This window comes from Magnolia sinica, chromosome 13 (genome assembly GCF_029962835.1).
Source record: "Magnolia sinica isolate HGM2019 chromosome 13, MsV1, whole genome shotgun sequence".
Classification (NCBI taxonomy): domain Eukaryota; kingdom Viridiplantae; phylum Streptophyta; class Magnoliopsida; order Magnoliales; family Magnoliaceae; genus Magnolia; species Magnolia sinica.
Window position 1 is genome coordinate 12,197,032 of NC_080585.1, and position 14,136 is coordinate 12,211,167.

Sequence of the window (14,136 nt, forward strand, 5' to 3'; positions counted from 1 at the left end):
ATCTTAGGTGGACCATACCACAGGAAATATTAGTGATTGAATCCCCATTGTTAATAACTTCATTGAGCAATGAGAATGTTTGTTTGCCATCTAACTTATTGATAAGATCACAAACTTGGATAAGGTGATCACACAAATATCAGCCCGCTCTAAAATATTTGTGGCCCACTAAAAGTTTTTAATGTCCATTACTCCCTTTTTCCTGTATTATGATCCACTGAGATTTTGTTCTGCTCCATTTTTGAAATCATGCCCTAAAATGAGTTTTCAAACAGACTGTGGATGTAAGTATATACATCATGGTGGGCCCCAGAGTCAGGGATCCCACCCACATTGGTGGATCCACCGAAGCCACTCCCGGCCCTAAATTGATAGACATTCCTATTTCCTATTTGATGAAAATAATTCATTTTACTACTAATAGTTTCTTAATTATGATAAATATTTTCAGCGAGATTTTTCTGATAATATCGCGAGAAAACGTAAAAAATGTGAAAGTTTTCCGAGAAATTCCCCGGGCCGAGAAAGTGCCGAGAACGAGATTTATCTCCGTGCCGCGAGCTACAGTTTGCTGTAGTACTGCGAGTTACTGCTCCTTCCCACTCACTAGTGAGTGCCCTTCCCCGGTCTGTAGAAGACCCTTCCCCCGATACCTGAAATCGAGCGCTATCCCTCTCAAACCCTAACCCTAGTAGTGGGTTTTCTGTCTTCTTTCACTTATACTAGTCTACGATTTTGGGAATCATTTCCCCCCACTTTGCAGACGCTCCAAAACCCTGGCCCTAATCTCTCTCTCTCTCTCTCTCTCTCTCTCTCTCTCTCTCTCTCTCTTCTCGAAGATTCAAAGGCAAGCTCTCAGAAATATCTTTCAAATCCTTTTCTTTTCTTTTTCACTCTCACGTGATTTCAATCTTGCAGGAGAAGAAGAACTCTATCTCCAAGAGCTTTTCCTGATTTTTGGAGAAAAAAGCAAATGTCTATGGCGCTTTGGAGACAACGAATTCTTTCTGCCCCTCTGATGAAACCCCGTCTCTCTCTCGCCTTCTCATCATCCCCAACTTCCGATCAAACCCCACCTAATGAGGCCCTAATCTCATCCGTTGTTTCCGTCCTTACTGAACACCGCTCCAAAAGCCGCTGGAGCTACCTCAAATCCCTCATCCACCCCAACGTCCTCTCCACTGCTGAGGTTTCCCAGATTACGCTCCGCGTAAGAAACAATCCCCATCTTGCCCTCCGCTTCTTCCTCTGGTCCCAGGAAAATTCCCTTTTTGTCCCCGATCTCATCTCTTATTCCACCATGATTCACATCCTTGCCCGATCCCGCCTCAAAACCCGTGCCCAGGACCTGATCCGGACTGCCATCCGGATATCTGAATCCGATGGCGCGGATCCCTCCATCTTCAGAACCCTGGTGAAAACATACCGTTCCTGCGATTCAGCCCCATTCGTCTTCGATCTCCTCATTCGTGCCTACCTGAATTCAAACAAGATAGATCGGGCGGTTGAGATTGTTCGCTTGCTCCGATCACGTGGAATTCATCCGATGACTGGTACCTGCAATTCCATCATCCGATCAGTGGCTGAGTTGAGAGGATCGGACACAGGGTTTGCAATGTATCAAGAGATTTTTAGGTCCGAAAATAAAACTAGCATTAGGGTTAGTGTTTTGCCAAATGTGCAGACTTTCAATACTTTGATGCTTTCTTTCTATCGAGATCAGAATATAGAACAGATGGATGAGATTTTGAACGAAATGGTGAAATTCGGGTGTGATCCAAATGTTTTCACTTACTCCATTTTGATGGCAGCCTCTTGTGGTAGAGGGAAGATTGAAGAAGCGATCAGATTATGGGACAAAATGCGGATTAATGAAATTAAACCCGATGTCATGGCTTACAATACTCTGCTTAGTGGCTTCTGTGATATTGGAAAGATCAAGAGAGCAGAAGCACTGTTTCGGGAGATGGGATTGGACGGTATCGAGGCGACATGTGTGAGTTATGAGTGTCTAATCAAAGGGTATTGTAAAATCGGAGACGTCGATTCAGCGATTGTTTTATATCGAGATATGTGCAGGAGGGGATTTGGGCCAGAGGCAGCAACTGTAAATGAGGTGATTGGAGAAATGTGTAGGACGAAACGGGTTTCTGAAGGGTTGGAGTTTTTAAGGGACGTGATGAAGAGGTTTGGGTTTTATCCAAATCGGGCAAGTTACAAGTTCCTTATAGGGGGGCTTTGTGAAGAGGGGAAGATGGAAGAGGCATGCAAGGTGCAGGTAGAGATGGTTGGAAAAGGATTTGAACTGGATGCTGAGATTTATGGCAGTTTCATTGAGGGGTATAGGGAACAAGGCAACATGGAAAAAGTGGGAAAGTTGACGAATGAAATGGTCCAGGGACAGAGAGAATTCTTCTCCAAAGCACCATAGATATTTGCTTCCTCAATAGGACAAGAGTTCGATCTCCAAGAGCTTATTGTGATTTATCTCATCTTCTTATGGTCTCTTCTATAATAGGAATGGGAGAAGTCAAGGACAATGATGCCTATGAGGAAGAGCTTCTTGATTATGAAGAAGAGGAGGAGAAAGTCCTTGATTCTGTTGCCACCAAAGGTGCTGGCGAATCAGTCAAGAAGTAAGATCTTTAGCTCTCACTCTTTTTTTAAAAATCTATTTGTTCTGGAGAATAAGCTCCTTCGAACTCTTTTGATGAAAATCCTAGGGTTTTAGATTAGTCTCATTGGAACAAATCAGGGTTCTTCTATGTTAAATTGACTAGCTTGGAGTTTTGGAAGATTAGTATTATGTTTAAGCATTCAACTTGTGGTGGCTCTCAGGCACATACACATGATGTGTATGATGATCCGAACCGTCCATTCATCATAAGGCTCTGTATATGGACACAGAGACCAAAAAAAAAAAAAAAAAAAAGATCAGACAATCCTAGCCATGAATAAAATGCAGGAGAAAAATCACCGACCTGTTTTTAGTATTTTTTTTTACACATTTTAAATGGTTGGGGATGTTTATTCACTTTAATTTTTAGTGCATGGCCCACTCAGGGTTGTCCCTGGTTCACTCGTGGTTCTCCCTGGTGAATGAATGGTTTGAATTGTCATTACACATTGGCCACGTGCAGCATAGAGAATGGAAGGACAAGGTGGACTGGATCTCCATGATTTTACTTGTCCTTGTATTAGTTCTAAACACTATGCATGTCTATGTTCATCAGCATCTGATGTGGCTTCCCTGTTGAGCACAGCTTATTTCTTTGGAAAATTTAGAATATGTTGTGTTTTAGGTACTCATGTACTGCTGCCTTTCACTTTACGTTTCTCTGGAAGAATTTGTCTTAGTTAAGAATTCTTTGGCCTAGAAGTTTTTTTTTTTTCGCCTTCGCCGGAATTTCAAGTTTTATGTGGAGTTAGATGCTTACTCGCTATTGATTGAACTTTCTGTCTCAAGAATGCTTTTGGTAGCATCCTTAATGTCTTTATTCTTTGTTTCCTCTGTTATGTAGGGGCTATGTTGGAATTCACAGCTCAGGATTCAGAGATTTCCTTCTAAAGCCGGAGCTTCTTCGAGCCATTGTAGATTCAGGATTTGAGCATCCTTCAGAAGGCAAACTCTTGTCAAGTTCTTTTCATTTTCTGCTTGACTTCATGAAAAACACGGATTTTGTTATAATGAGAAGCTAATTGTGATGAATTAACTGATATTAAAATTTCGATGTGCTAAACAACTTTGAGCGCATATTCTTCAAAAATAGAAAACTCTGAGCTCAAAAATTGGTGTGTTTGTAGATGTTATCACAAATTGTTAACACAATGCATACATTTATATATGCACTCAATTTGGAAGGCTCGCTCGTTCAATTGCATTTCCTTATGTTAGTAGGAGGAATCCCAAATCAATGGTGTTTTCATTCGAACCAGCACTATGTACAGGTGTGCCTAGCTTTTACTGATCCAGACCATTCATCTAGTAAGCATAACCATGGATGCACAGTTCTACACGAATTTCCCTTTGGATAATACTATCTATTCGATAAATGGTTTGCAAATGGATGGTTAAAGAGAAAATATTTACAACCGTCTTTATGTGACAGAAAGAAGTCCACAAATCTCATTGGTCGGATGAGGACATCTACTTTATATTGTCTGTTTTCCATCCAATGTGGGTGCCACCCGATGAACTATTTAAATTGCTGAAAAGAGGAAATACCTGTAAAAAATGCTTGGTCCTCGATGCCGCAGCCAAAACACCAGCAGTTTGGGCTGAATATTATATAATAACCATGTTAACATGCACATTTCTCTGAGCAATTTAATCTGACCATTTCAGGTAACGCACCACTTCCACACACCTGAATTTGGAGGAGTTAATTGGTTTGCTAAACCTTTTCTTTTAAAAGGATCTGGAAGGTCAATTTTTGCTTACTAAGGGTTCCTTCGCTCCAATTTTGTTTGGTTCTACATCAGTGCAACATGAATGCATACCTCAAGCCATCTTGGGGATGGATGTCATCTGTCAAGCAAAGTCTGGAATGGGCAAAACTGCGGTTTTTGTTCTCTCTACCCTGCAGCAAATAGAGCCCATGGCAGGCCAGGTTGCTGCACTTGTTTTATGCCATACGAGGGAATTGGCTTACCAGGTTTGTTTTCAAGATGCTTCCGGCCTTGTGGAATGTGTAGAATGCGAAATTTTCATATATTTTGTAGGATTACTAATTTGCGTGCTTCTAACTTCTGCTAATGTTTTCGTCTCTATTGCAGATCTGTCATGAGTTTGAGAGGTTCAGCACCTATTTACCTGATATTAAGGTTGCTGTATTCTATGGCGGGGTTAATATAAAAATTCATAAGGACTTGCTTAAGAATGAGTGCCCGCATATCGTTGTTGGGACACCTGGGAGGATTCTGGCTCTAGCAAGAGATAAGGATCTCTCATTGAAGAACGTGAGGCATTTTATCCTTGATGAATGTGACAAAATGCTTGAAGCGCTTGGTATGCTTTTAGCTTTTGAACTTGTTTTCGAACTTTGACATGCATTTCTAAATTCCGCATTTCTGCATTATATTTGAACTTAAATGTGTATTACTTAATCCCATATTTGTGCATTATCTTCTATTTGATTGTTCCAATCTTTTCATTTCATGGTTCGTTCTTCATGATCTGTAGACATGCGGAGAGATGTGCAGGAGATATTCAAGATGACCCCTCATGATAAGCAAGTTATGATGTTTTCAGCAACACTCAGCAAGGAGATCCGTCCTGTTTGCAAGAAATTTATGCAAGATGTAATGTCCTGTGGCCAGTACACCTTGAAAATAGACGTTGTCCTTTCTATTGTGTACGTTCTACTACAGATAGTCAGCAGTAACCACTATGGTGGTGTCAACAGTGACATGCTTGCCTGGGTCCTATATGTTCCAGTTCACTTTTGGGGGTGTGGTATTTCTGCCTTAGGATGCTTCAGTTTAGTAATTCCAGGTTTGCAAGTTAGCAGTCTGATCCCTATATGAGCTCTAGCAGTTGGTTGGGATAATAATCTCATCTTCTGCAATTATTTTACTTGGGCTAATGATGGTTAATCATCTACATTGTTGGAGCTATTTCTGTAGCCTACTTGTGCTGCTGTCTTCAATGTCACCCAGTTGTCGTATACCTGGTTGTTTAGTACATAAAGCTGTGATCTGGAGTCGAGTATCGGTTATTTTAGTAATGGGATCTATTTTGGGTAGGATACGGATTGAAAGGTTGTGAATTAAACAAGTTTCTGTTAGGAGGCATAATGCTAGTATTTCAAGTCAGATATGGACCAGAATCGGTTCCCAGAGTTGTCCGTACATCGTCCAACTGGATTCAATTAGCTTGAGGAGAGGCTCCTAATCTGCTTTAATTTGACATTTGTTCCGACATTTGTTCCGTTTCAGCCAATGGAGATATATGTGGATGATGAGGCCAAGTTGACCCTGCATGGTCTCGTACAGGTACTCAATGGTTTCTGAAATGTGCATTGAGTTCTCTTATTGGCTTCTGTTTTCTTGTCTTTTTTGCAATTGCTCCGCACTTCTTTTCTGACCATTTTATTAATTTTCTGAAGCACTACATTAAACTGAGCGAGTTGGAGAAAAACCGCAAGTTGAATGATCTCCTAGATGCATTGGATTTTAATCAAGTCGTCATTTTCGTTAAAAGTGTGAGCAGAGCAGCTGAGCTGAACAAGCTACTCGTGGAGTGTAATTTCCCATCTATCTGCATCCATTCTGGAATGTCCCAGGAGGAAAGGTTGGTAAATGTCTTTGGGCTACACATTGATTTGCTTGCAAGTGCTTTATTTTGTACCTGTGCAGGTCCTCACATTTTCTCTGATTTGGAAGGTTAACACTTTGTTCAGTGGCACTGTTGTAGTGAATTGCAATAATGAGTTCAATCAAGTGGAAATTGACTAAATTGCAATTACCTTAGTATTCATAACGAAGAAATAGCCCTCAAATTTACATTCCTTTCGAATTCCAACTTTAATTAATATAATTGCAGTTTGGATCCCTATTCTTTCGTTACAATTTCATAATGAGGAAGTAGTCCAACATCTTGCAAATTTGCATTCCTTGGAAGTCCAACTTAAAGTGACATAAATTGTTTCATGTGTTGGGAAGATAATTGATTGACCACCTATTTTGCCATTAGGCATATGGCTGGAGAAATATGGTCTGTTTATAGCCAAAAACTTGGTGGATGATTGCAAAGGTTTTCCATTAAAGGCAGATCTTGCTAAAGCATATGATTGCATTGACAGGAAGTTTCTTATATATTTGCTTGTTTGTATGGGTTTCGGGGATAATTGGAGGCGTTGGATATTCAGTTGCATGTGTTTGCCTTGGTTGTCAATTCCCTCAATGGATCTCCCATCAGTTTCTTGTGTAAAAATGAATCTGTAGAAAGGGCCTCAGGCAAAGGGAGCTCCAGCCTCTGCTTCTCTTCTATTCTCTATTGTGCCTGAAGCACCATCCACACCTGTCAAGGGTGTTGAGCTGGTGCTAATTGCTGGCGTGATGATGGGAGATTCGGATGTGAGAGTTACTCGCAATATGGATCTGACACTTTATCTTCGGCGATCCTTCAGTCAGTGAGGTTTCCCATTTTTGGGATTTTTTAAACTTTATCTTTGAAGTGTTCTCAGGGATGTCCAACCTTAAGGGATGTAATCTGGATTTCTTCGTAATGTAATCGAGTCACTGCCTTGGTGTCTCCTCTTTGCTGTCCCTGTTTTGTGCCATTTTGGCTTTGTTTTTCAATAAAATTCGTCACCTTTAAAAAAGTGTTGTCAGGGCTGTGTTAACTTGAGCAAATGTAGTATTGCAGCATCTATCTTGACAGAAATGAGGTTTGAGCGATCCTGTATGAGTTTTGGTTGCTGCATGGCTGACCTTCCCTTTGTCCACCTGGGCATCCCGGTCTTCAGAGGTTGGGCTCGTTCAGAATTTTGGGATGGGGTGATCGAGAGAAGCAGCAGAAAGCTGGCATTCTGGCAGAGCAGGTTGTTGTCCTTTGGAGGTAGGATCATCCTCCTAAAAGCGGCTAATGTTCATCCCAGTCTTAGCGTCTAGGCTCAGCTGCAGAAGAAATTCTCGTGAAATGATCAGCTTGTTGCTCACAATTATCATCTTGTCTCATGGGAAGCCATCTGTAGATCCGTGGAATGTGGGGCCTTGGGGGTCAGGGACATTCGGACAGCTAACATTGCCCTGCTTGGGAGATGGGCATTGGGACTGGGTAATGGTGAAGAGTTTTTCCTGCCTGACTTTCTTGTGGCTAAGTATGGGACTGAGTAAAATGGATGGGATGTTAGAAGTGCTCCCAGCTTGGCTCTCACCTATTGTAGGTGGTTTCCTAGGTTTGGGAAGATGTTTGGTTTGGAATTGTCACATGCTGACAAATACGAGAGACTGCATAGTTTGGTCATTGACAAAAGGGTGCTTGTGTGGCAATGTTTTGACGAACAAGGAAGCTTGGTGGTCTGGTGTCCAGTCTTTAGATGTCATCTTCTAGAGGATGAAATTGCATCGATCTCTAGATTGCTGTTGGAACCAAAGTCTGTATATGTTGCAGTAGCAGGGGCAGTTAAATGGATTGGGTGTCTGGAGCGAAGCGGGAAGGTTTGTTTCGACAAGACCTTTGGCTTGTTCTCTTCATGGAGAATCATGTGTGGGCAGTTTGTTTCTCTAAAATTGGAAGTCCCCTGTGCTTCCTAAAGGTTTAAGCTTTGCCCGGACCACCTTTTTGGGTACTATCTTTACCCAAGACCATCTCAAGAATAGAGATTGGATGATGCCTAATAGATGCCTCCTCTGTTGTGCGGGGGCTGGCTGGAGAGAAATACTCATTGCTTCCTTGACCAGAGCGTTTCAGTGGGCAGGGTTCTTAATAAGGCCTTTTTATACAATTCAGAGTGGGCGACCTGAGCTCCCTTTCTTGGGTTTTTGTTCCTGGGTGGTTTGTTTGTATTTTGTTTTGTTTTTGTTATTTTTTGTTTTCTTTCTTTTTGGCTGTTTGGCCCTAATAATATTGCTTCATCTTTTTTCTTTTTTTTTAAAAAAAAAGGAAGAAGAAGAAGAGGAAATTGAGGATGAAGTGAGTGTTCCCTAAGTCAGTTTTGGTACCCATGGGTGCATTGTGGATGAGGGTACTGTGGAATATGGTGGCATTTGCAACTATCTGGTATCGATGGAGGGAGAGAATCATATTTTTGAGGGTAAATCAAAAGCAGCTAGCTTTGTGGTGAAGATGATCCCGGCTAATATAATCAGCTGGGCAAGGTTTTACCCTGTACTCCATGATTTTTCCCCTTCTGTTCTGGTCAGAAATTGGGAAGAACGCATTTGTTGCGGCTATTGCAAAGTGAAGGTGCTCAAAACTTGGTTTCCTTCTCAAATAGGTTGGGTAAAAGGTCATCTTCTTGGCTGCTCCTTCAGCAACCCAGGGCCTGCCAGGGTTGCGAGTTTGGTATGGGGTAGATGCAGGTCACGGGACGGTATTTGGTGTCATATTCTGGCTCAATAGGCATCTCAGATTTAAATTCAGCTGGAGCCATGTCCTTTCTCCATCTTTATTGAGCTGGTAGATTGGTTTGAGTCATTCCCATCATGATTGAGGGGGACTTAAAAACACTCTCTTGGGCCAAGGAGATATTGGACCTCTGCAGCGGGAAGCCCATCCATCTTTGCGGCCATTCCTAGAGAAGCTAACAACAAGACTGATAAGCTAGCGAAGTTGAGGGCCTTCATTCTGGAAACAGTGATTAAGGACCACCAATAATTTGTTGAGGGGTTCTATTAGTTCATTTTCTATGCTGGGCTGTGTTTCTGTATTTTCTTTTTTACCTTTTTCTTTTATGAGGGTTTCATTTTTGTTTGGAGATTATCCCTCTTTATTGCCCGTGTTTTTCTTTCATGTTTACTTTTCTTAATGAAAAAGCTGATTCAATCTTCAAATAAATAAATAAAATTGTACCTTGTACTTTCCTTTCAGTGAACATTTATAGGTTCATGAGCAAGTGTCAATGAGGGAGGTGGGTGGTGGTTGACCAGCTTGTTTTTACCTTGAGGGCAAATCCTTTGGAGGATGATCCCATTTGCGATTATGTGGGAGGCTTTGGGAGGAGAAAAATCGAAGAATCTTTGATAATGGCATGAATTCTCCAGAGAGGATCAAGGATATAAGCATGAAACTTATTGCATATTGCTCTTTATTAGCTTTGGAATTTTGTGGCATTTTGGGTTCTCATCGTCAAAGGGATTGGAATCTTTCTTGTCAAGCTCAAAGCATAATTGTATTGTCCCAGCTGGTGGAAAACATCATCAGATAGGCATCATTAGATCCAGAGCTGCAAATGGTTTTCCTTTTTAATAATGGGAAATCTGTTTTTGGCTTCATCTTTGTTTCTTCTATCTTTGGAAAGGCAAATGGAGTTTGCTGACTCTCTTTCTAAAAGAGTGACGAAAGGATCCTCATTCCCGTGCTCTAATTCACTCTGGCAGCCACTGTATCTTGCTTTGTCCTCAATAATTCTTGTTAAGTGCATCCAGACACAGCCCAACTTACTCTACAAGTTTATTGCTCTGAGGTTGGTTACATAATGTATGTTCTGCAATGAATACATACTTGATTTAAATTCCTGTTCCTGTTACTTCCCTCGTAAAAGTGCAATCTGCTCCTTGTGTTCATATAGTTTTTTCTGTTACTCTGCATAGGTTTTTTTATGGTTGATTTAAGTGTACTTAGCTTGCATTTTCTGAAGTGGGGTTCCATTTGCAGGTTGACACGGTATAAGGGTTTCAAAGAGGGGCATAAAAGGATTCTTGTGGCAACAGATTTGGTTGGCCGTGGAATTGACATTGAGCGCGTCAACATTGTGATCAACTACGACATGCCAGATTCTGCAGACACTTACTTGCACAGGGTGATTTACACTTCACATCATCTTGTTCACATCTTTATCAGTTATCATTTCTTTTGGGGATCTGATTGTGCCAACTGCTATGCTTTTTCATTACAGGTTGGCAGGGCTGGACGTTTTGGTACAAAAGGGCTTGCGATTACATTTGTGTCGTCTGCTTCTGATTCAGATGTTCTTAATCAGGTTTTCTATCAATCTGAAATTTCCTTTTGGGAAGAGATTTGAAAAGATTGAACCAATTGCCATTGTTGTCATGGTACATGCAATATCCGCAGGTTCAAGAGAGGTTTGAGGTGGACATAAAGGAGCTCCCGGAGCAGATTGACACTTCTACATACAGTATGTCGTTGAACTTTATCTTTACCTTTTGCTTTTCTAGTCAGTTCACACCTGGGCTTTCCTTCAGTTGAATTGAATTGCTGATTGCATTACCTCAATAAATCATGGTTCAAAAACACTAAAACATGACTCGACTTTATGTCTACGCGGGTCAGGTGAACTCAAAGACTCGTTGTCTAGCCGGGTAAGGTCGATTTGAAGACTTGACTCGATATTTTAAAATTGAAAGTGTTCAGATGGGTAAAGAAAGTCTTAAATTTCTTAGAACACTCTTAGAGGTATTAAAACATTCAAGAGGTTAATGTTCGGATCCTATTCAAAGCAAACTATTTTTTTAACAGTTAACTAGGCAAGTGACTCGGTCTAGTCATGACGAGTCAAATCTACTAGTCTTGTTGAGTCCTGATCGATTCCGGTTCTCCTCAGTTTCGGAGAGACTTAGCTCGAGTTTTGAGTCGACCCACCGAGTTTTAGAACTGCCCAATACATACAGAGGAATTGACCAAAATGGACGTGGGGACCATCTTGATATCTGATGATGACCAACCCAGATGGCCATAGCAGTCCAAGTTCAGTTATGAACTTTATGGACTTGAACTCGCAGTTCAATTCAGTTCAGCATCCAAAGGTAGCCTTGTGCATTGAAATAGGAACATCACATCATTCACATGACCTTGCTTCCTTTGCTGTTGCAGTGCCATCTTGAAGATTTTCTTTGGTGGCTGGACCTTCAAGGGGGAAGGCTCATGCGGGGGCATCGCTAGTGGTTGGTATTGCCTTCTCTATCTTGTTTTCATTGGTAAGTATGTAGGTATGGACATTTGTGGGGAATAGGTAGAATGTTTTTTAATGTTATCAGTGCAGCAGTAGGCTTTTATTTTTAATGCTAACAGAGAGAACCTCCTTCCTTTTTGGGTTGGTCCAAAAAAACATCCCTGTAACCAGGTATGCAGGATATTATTTGTTAGAAGAATTAGCTTTAAGCTCTTCTGTGCGTGTAGTTATTTCAATTGGTAAAACTGGTGAAAAAATGAACTCTCTGATGCTGGAATGTCATGCAACTCGTGTTCTTTGGCATGCCCTCATCACTGCCATTTTAGAAATGGTGGTGCCCCTCTAAAACCATTTACGTGGCATGGTTCCACCGCATGTGCTGGCGATTCAGAATAAGTTACTGATGTAGTTGTGGATGGTGAAGAAACCAATAATTAGGCTGGGATCTCCCTTTGACGTTGGACTAACAATTTAATTGACTATACATTTAGTTGATAACCGTGCTATGATTGCAAGTCATTGGGACGGGCCTATCTGAAAGCAGGGGTTTTAATCAATCACTTGTTGAGTTATTTGGGGTTGGCTCTAGGAATTTGGAGCACCTGACATTGGCCCTAGGAACCTGCTTAGGCAGTTCTGATGGGATGGGAACTGTCTACAGTACCTTTTTAAAGGTGCCCATGCGGTGGTGGTGTTGGCCATGTTTGTGTTAAATACACCAAGATAAATTCATATGGGCCGCACCTACAATGTAAAATTGCTCTCAAATTTTGCTTAGGGGTCGTTCAGATATTATTGATGCATTTTATGTGAATTGGAATCAAATTCACCAAAAGGTCCTGTTTTTTAAAACACAGCAGTCAAACAGTGTCATTTCATTCCACCTATCTCATTCCTCTCTCCACGGTTACAGGTTTCTAAATACGACCGGTGATTTGAAATCCATGTTAACTGCTGATGAATATCAAATAACTCCATGTTAACTGCCAATGAATATCAAATAACCAATTATTTCTGTATTTTCTCCTCAATCCTGACCGGATAATTATCCAGTTTGATGAAAGAAACCATGATAACCACACCAAACCTATCTTCAGCATCCCATCTGCTACTGCATTGTGTGGCTAATCTGACCATGTGTATCAAGCAATTTGTGGCCTAATGGCCGAACATCAAGGATATAGAGCTGTTTAACTGGCAGGACCATATGGTCTGTTGGGACTGTCCGTAGTTGGCTTTTTCTCAATTTTTTGAGTTGTGAACTGGCCTGGCCTGCTGGGCCCTGGCCCATTTATGGCACTAATGATCCTTGCCACAGTTCGTTCATTCACTCCAAACAGTTGTAGAACTGTCAATCGACCAGGCCTTGGCTGAAGCCTGATCAAAATTTTGTTGGGCAAGTTCCAAATCTGAGTAAACCTTGCTCAGTGAAAGCCTTATTATTGACAAGTCTATCATAATGCTGGCAAGGAAGAAAAAAATTTGGAGAGGCCAAATAGAAAACACTGCTTGATCTCAGTTAAAATGTGAAGTCATAATTATTTTGGATAGCAAGCCGTACACCTATCTTCCATTTCAATTTGGAGGATTTAAGGACCTCTAAATAGGAGGCGGATTGGATCCTGCCCCTGCCTGAATGGAAATTGGCCCAGGTAGGGGCTCTGGGGTGCCCATTTTGATGCATAGCTTTTATCCAAGCCATTCATCCCTTTTTCCAAATCGTTTTAGCTTTGAGCAAAAAAACGAGGCTGATCCAAGGCTCAAGTGGACCATCCATTTTTCCAGATCATTTTAGGTATGAGCCAGAAAAATAAAATAATCCGAGGCTGATCCAGGGCCCAAGTGAACCACACCGCTGAAACCTTCCAACCACAGTTGAAGGTCAGGCCCACCGTGATATTTATTTGCCATCCAACCTGTTATGGGATGAAAGGAAAGCACAAATGTCAGCTTGATCCAAAACTTGTGTGGCCCCTATAAGTTTTTTGTGATGGGAGTTCAATCCCCACTGGTCCACTTGAGCCTTGGATCTGCCTCAATTTTGGGCTCAATACCCCAAAATGATATGGGAAAATGGATGAACAGCGTGGATATTAAAACCCATAAATCACAGTGGACCCCACGGAGCCACTGCCTGGACTGATTCCTTGTAGGTGGATGTTGTCCACCTCCTTCAACGATTTCTCATCACTGTTTTGCTTTCACTTTTTTACTACTTTGCCCCATATCAAACCCACTATGATGTTCTATTCTTTGTTTAATAACTTTGGTGAGTTGACCAAGGCTAAGCAGAAGTTCCCATTTCTTGTGGTCCAATTTTTAAGTGAAAAATAATCCCAACCATCCAAATTAAAAAGACATCGTTGAATTGCCAATAAACAAAATTATCACCGTGGATAAAATAAGCCATAAAAGTTTGGATGACAAAACAGTCCAGACTCTACAATTAATGCATGCTACATTCATGACGGATGAAATGCTAAAAGCAGAGAAGAAAAATTGGTAATGGGCTATCACTAGTCCATAACACACTCAAAATTCCCAACGGCCATATTATCAA

At 41.3% G+C, this 14,136-nt stretch overlaps 1 protein-coding gene across 3 annotated transcripts; it reads left to right on the forward strand.

Moving 5' to 3' along the window:
• The first annotated feature begins 580 nt into the window (after positions 1 to 580).
• On the forward strand, positions 581 to 11,686 carry LOC131222833 (DEAD-box ATP-dependent RNA helicase 15-like). Of its 3 annotated transcripts, XM_058218044.1 has the most exons (12): positions 623 to 847; positions 2,519 to 2,636; positions 3,522 to 3,622; positions 4,483 to 4,655; positions 4,777 to 5,008; positions 5,183 to 5,301; positions 5,938 to 5,994; positions 6,108 to 6,292; positions 10,322 to 10,466; positions 10,563 to 10,646; positions 10,739 to 10,802; positions 11,498 to 11,686. In XM_058218044.1, the coding sequence occupies exons 2-12, from the start codon at positions 2,521 to 2,523 to the stop codon at positions 11,506 to 11,508; spliced, it is 1,287 nt and encodes a 428-aa protein (XP_058074027.1). In that variant the 5' UTR covers positions 623 to 847; positions 2,519 to 2,520; the 3' UTR covers positions 11,509 to 11,686. The 3 variants fall into 3 exon arrangements, 2 of the variants coding, with proteins under 2 accessions (XP_058074027.1, XP_058074026.1); XM_058218043.1 differs by lacking the exon at positions 623 to 847 and having other exon boundaries at positions 2,441 to 2,636; XR_009160198.1 differs by lacking the exons at positions 4,483 to 4,655; positions 4,777 to 5,008; positions 5,183 to 5,301; ... (4 more) ...; positions 10,739 to 10,802; positions 11,498 to 11,686 and having other exon boundaries at positions 581 to 847; positions 919 to 2,636; positions 3,522 to 3,553.
• Positions 11,687 to 14,136: the final 2,450 nt, after the last annotated feature.

Coding starts and splice junctions, on each gene's coding strand:
- LOC131222833 (XM_058218043.1), top strand. CDS start 2,500: ATGGTCTCTTCTATAATAGGAATGGGAGAAGTCAAGGACAATGATGCC. Junction 2,637..3,521: donor GCTGGCGAATCAGTCAAGAA/GTAAGATCTTTA, acceptor TCTGTTATGTAG/GGGCTATGTTGGAATTCACA. Junction 4,656..4,776: donor CGAGGGAATTGGCTTACCAG/GTTTGTTTTCAA, acceptor TCTCTATTGCAG/ATCTGTCATGAGTTTGAGAG.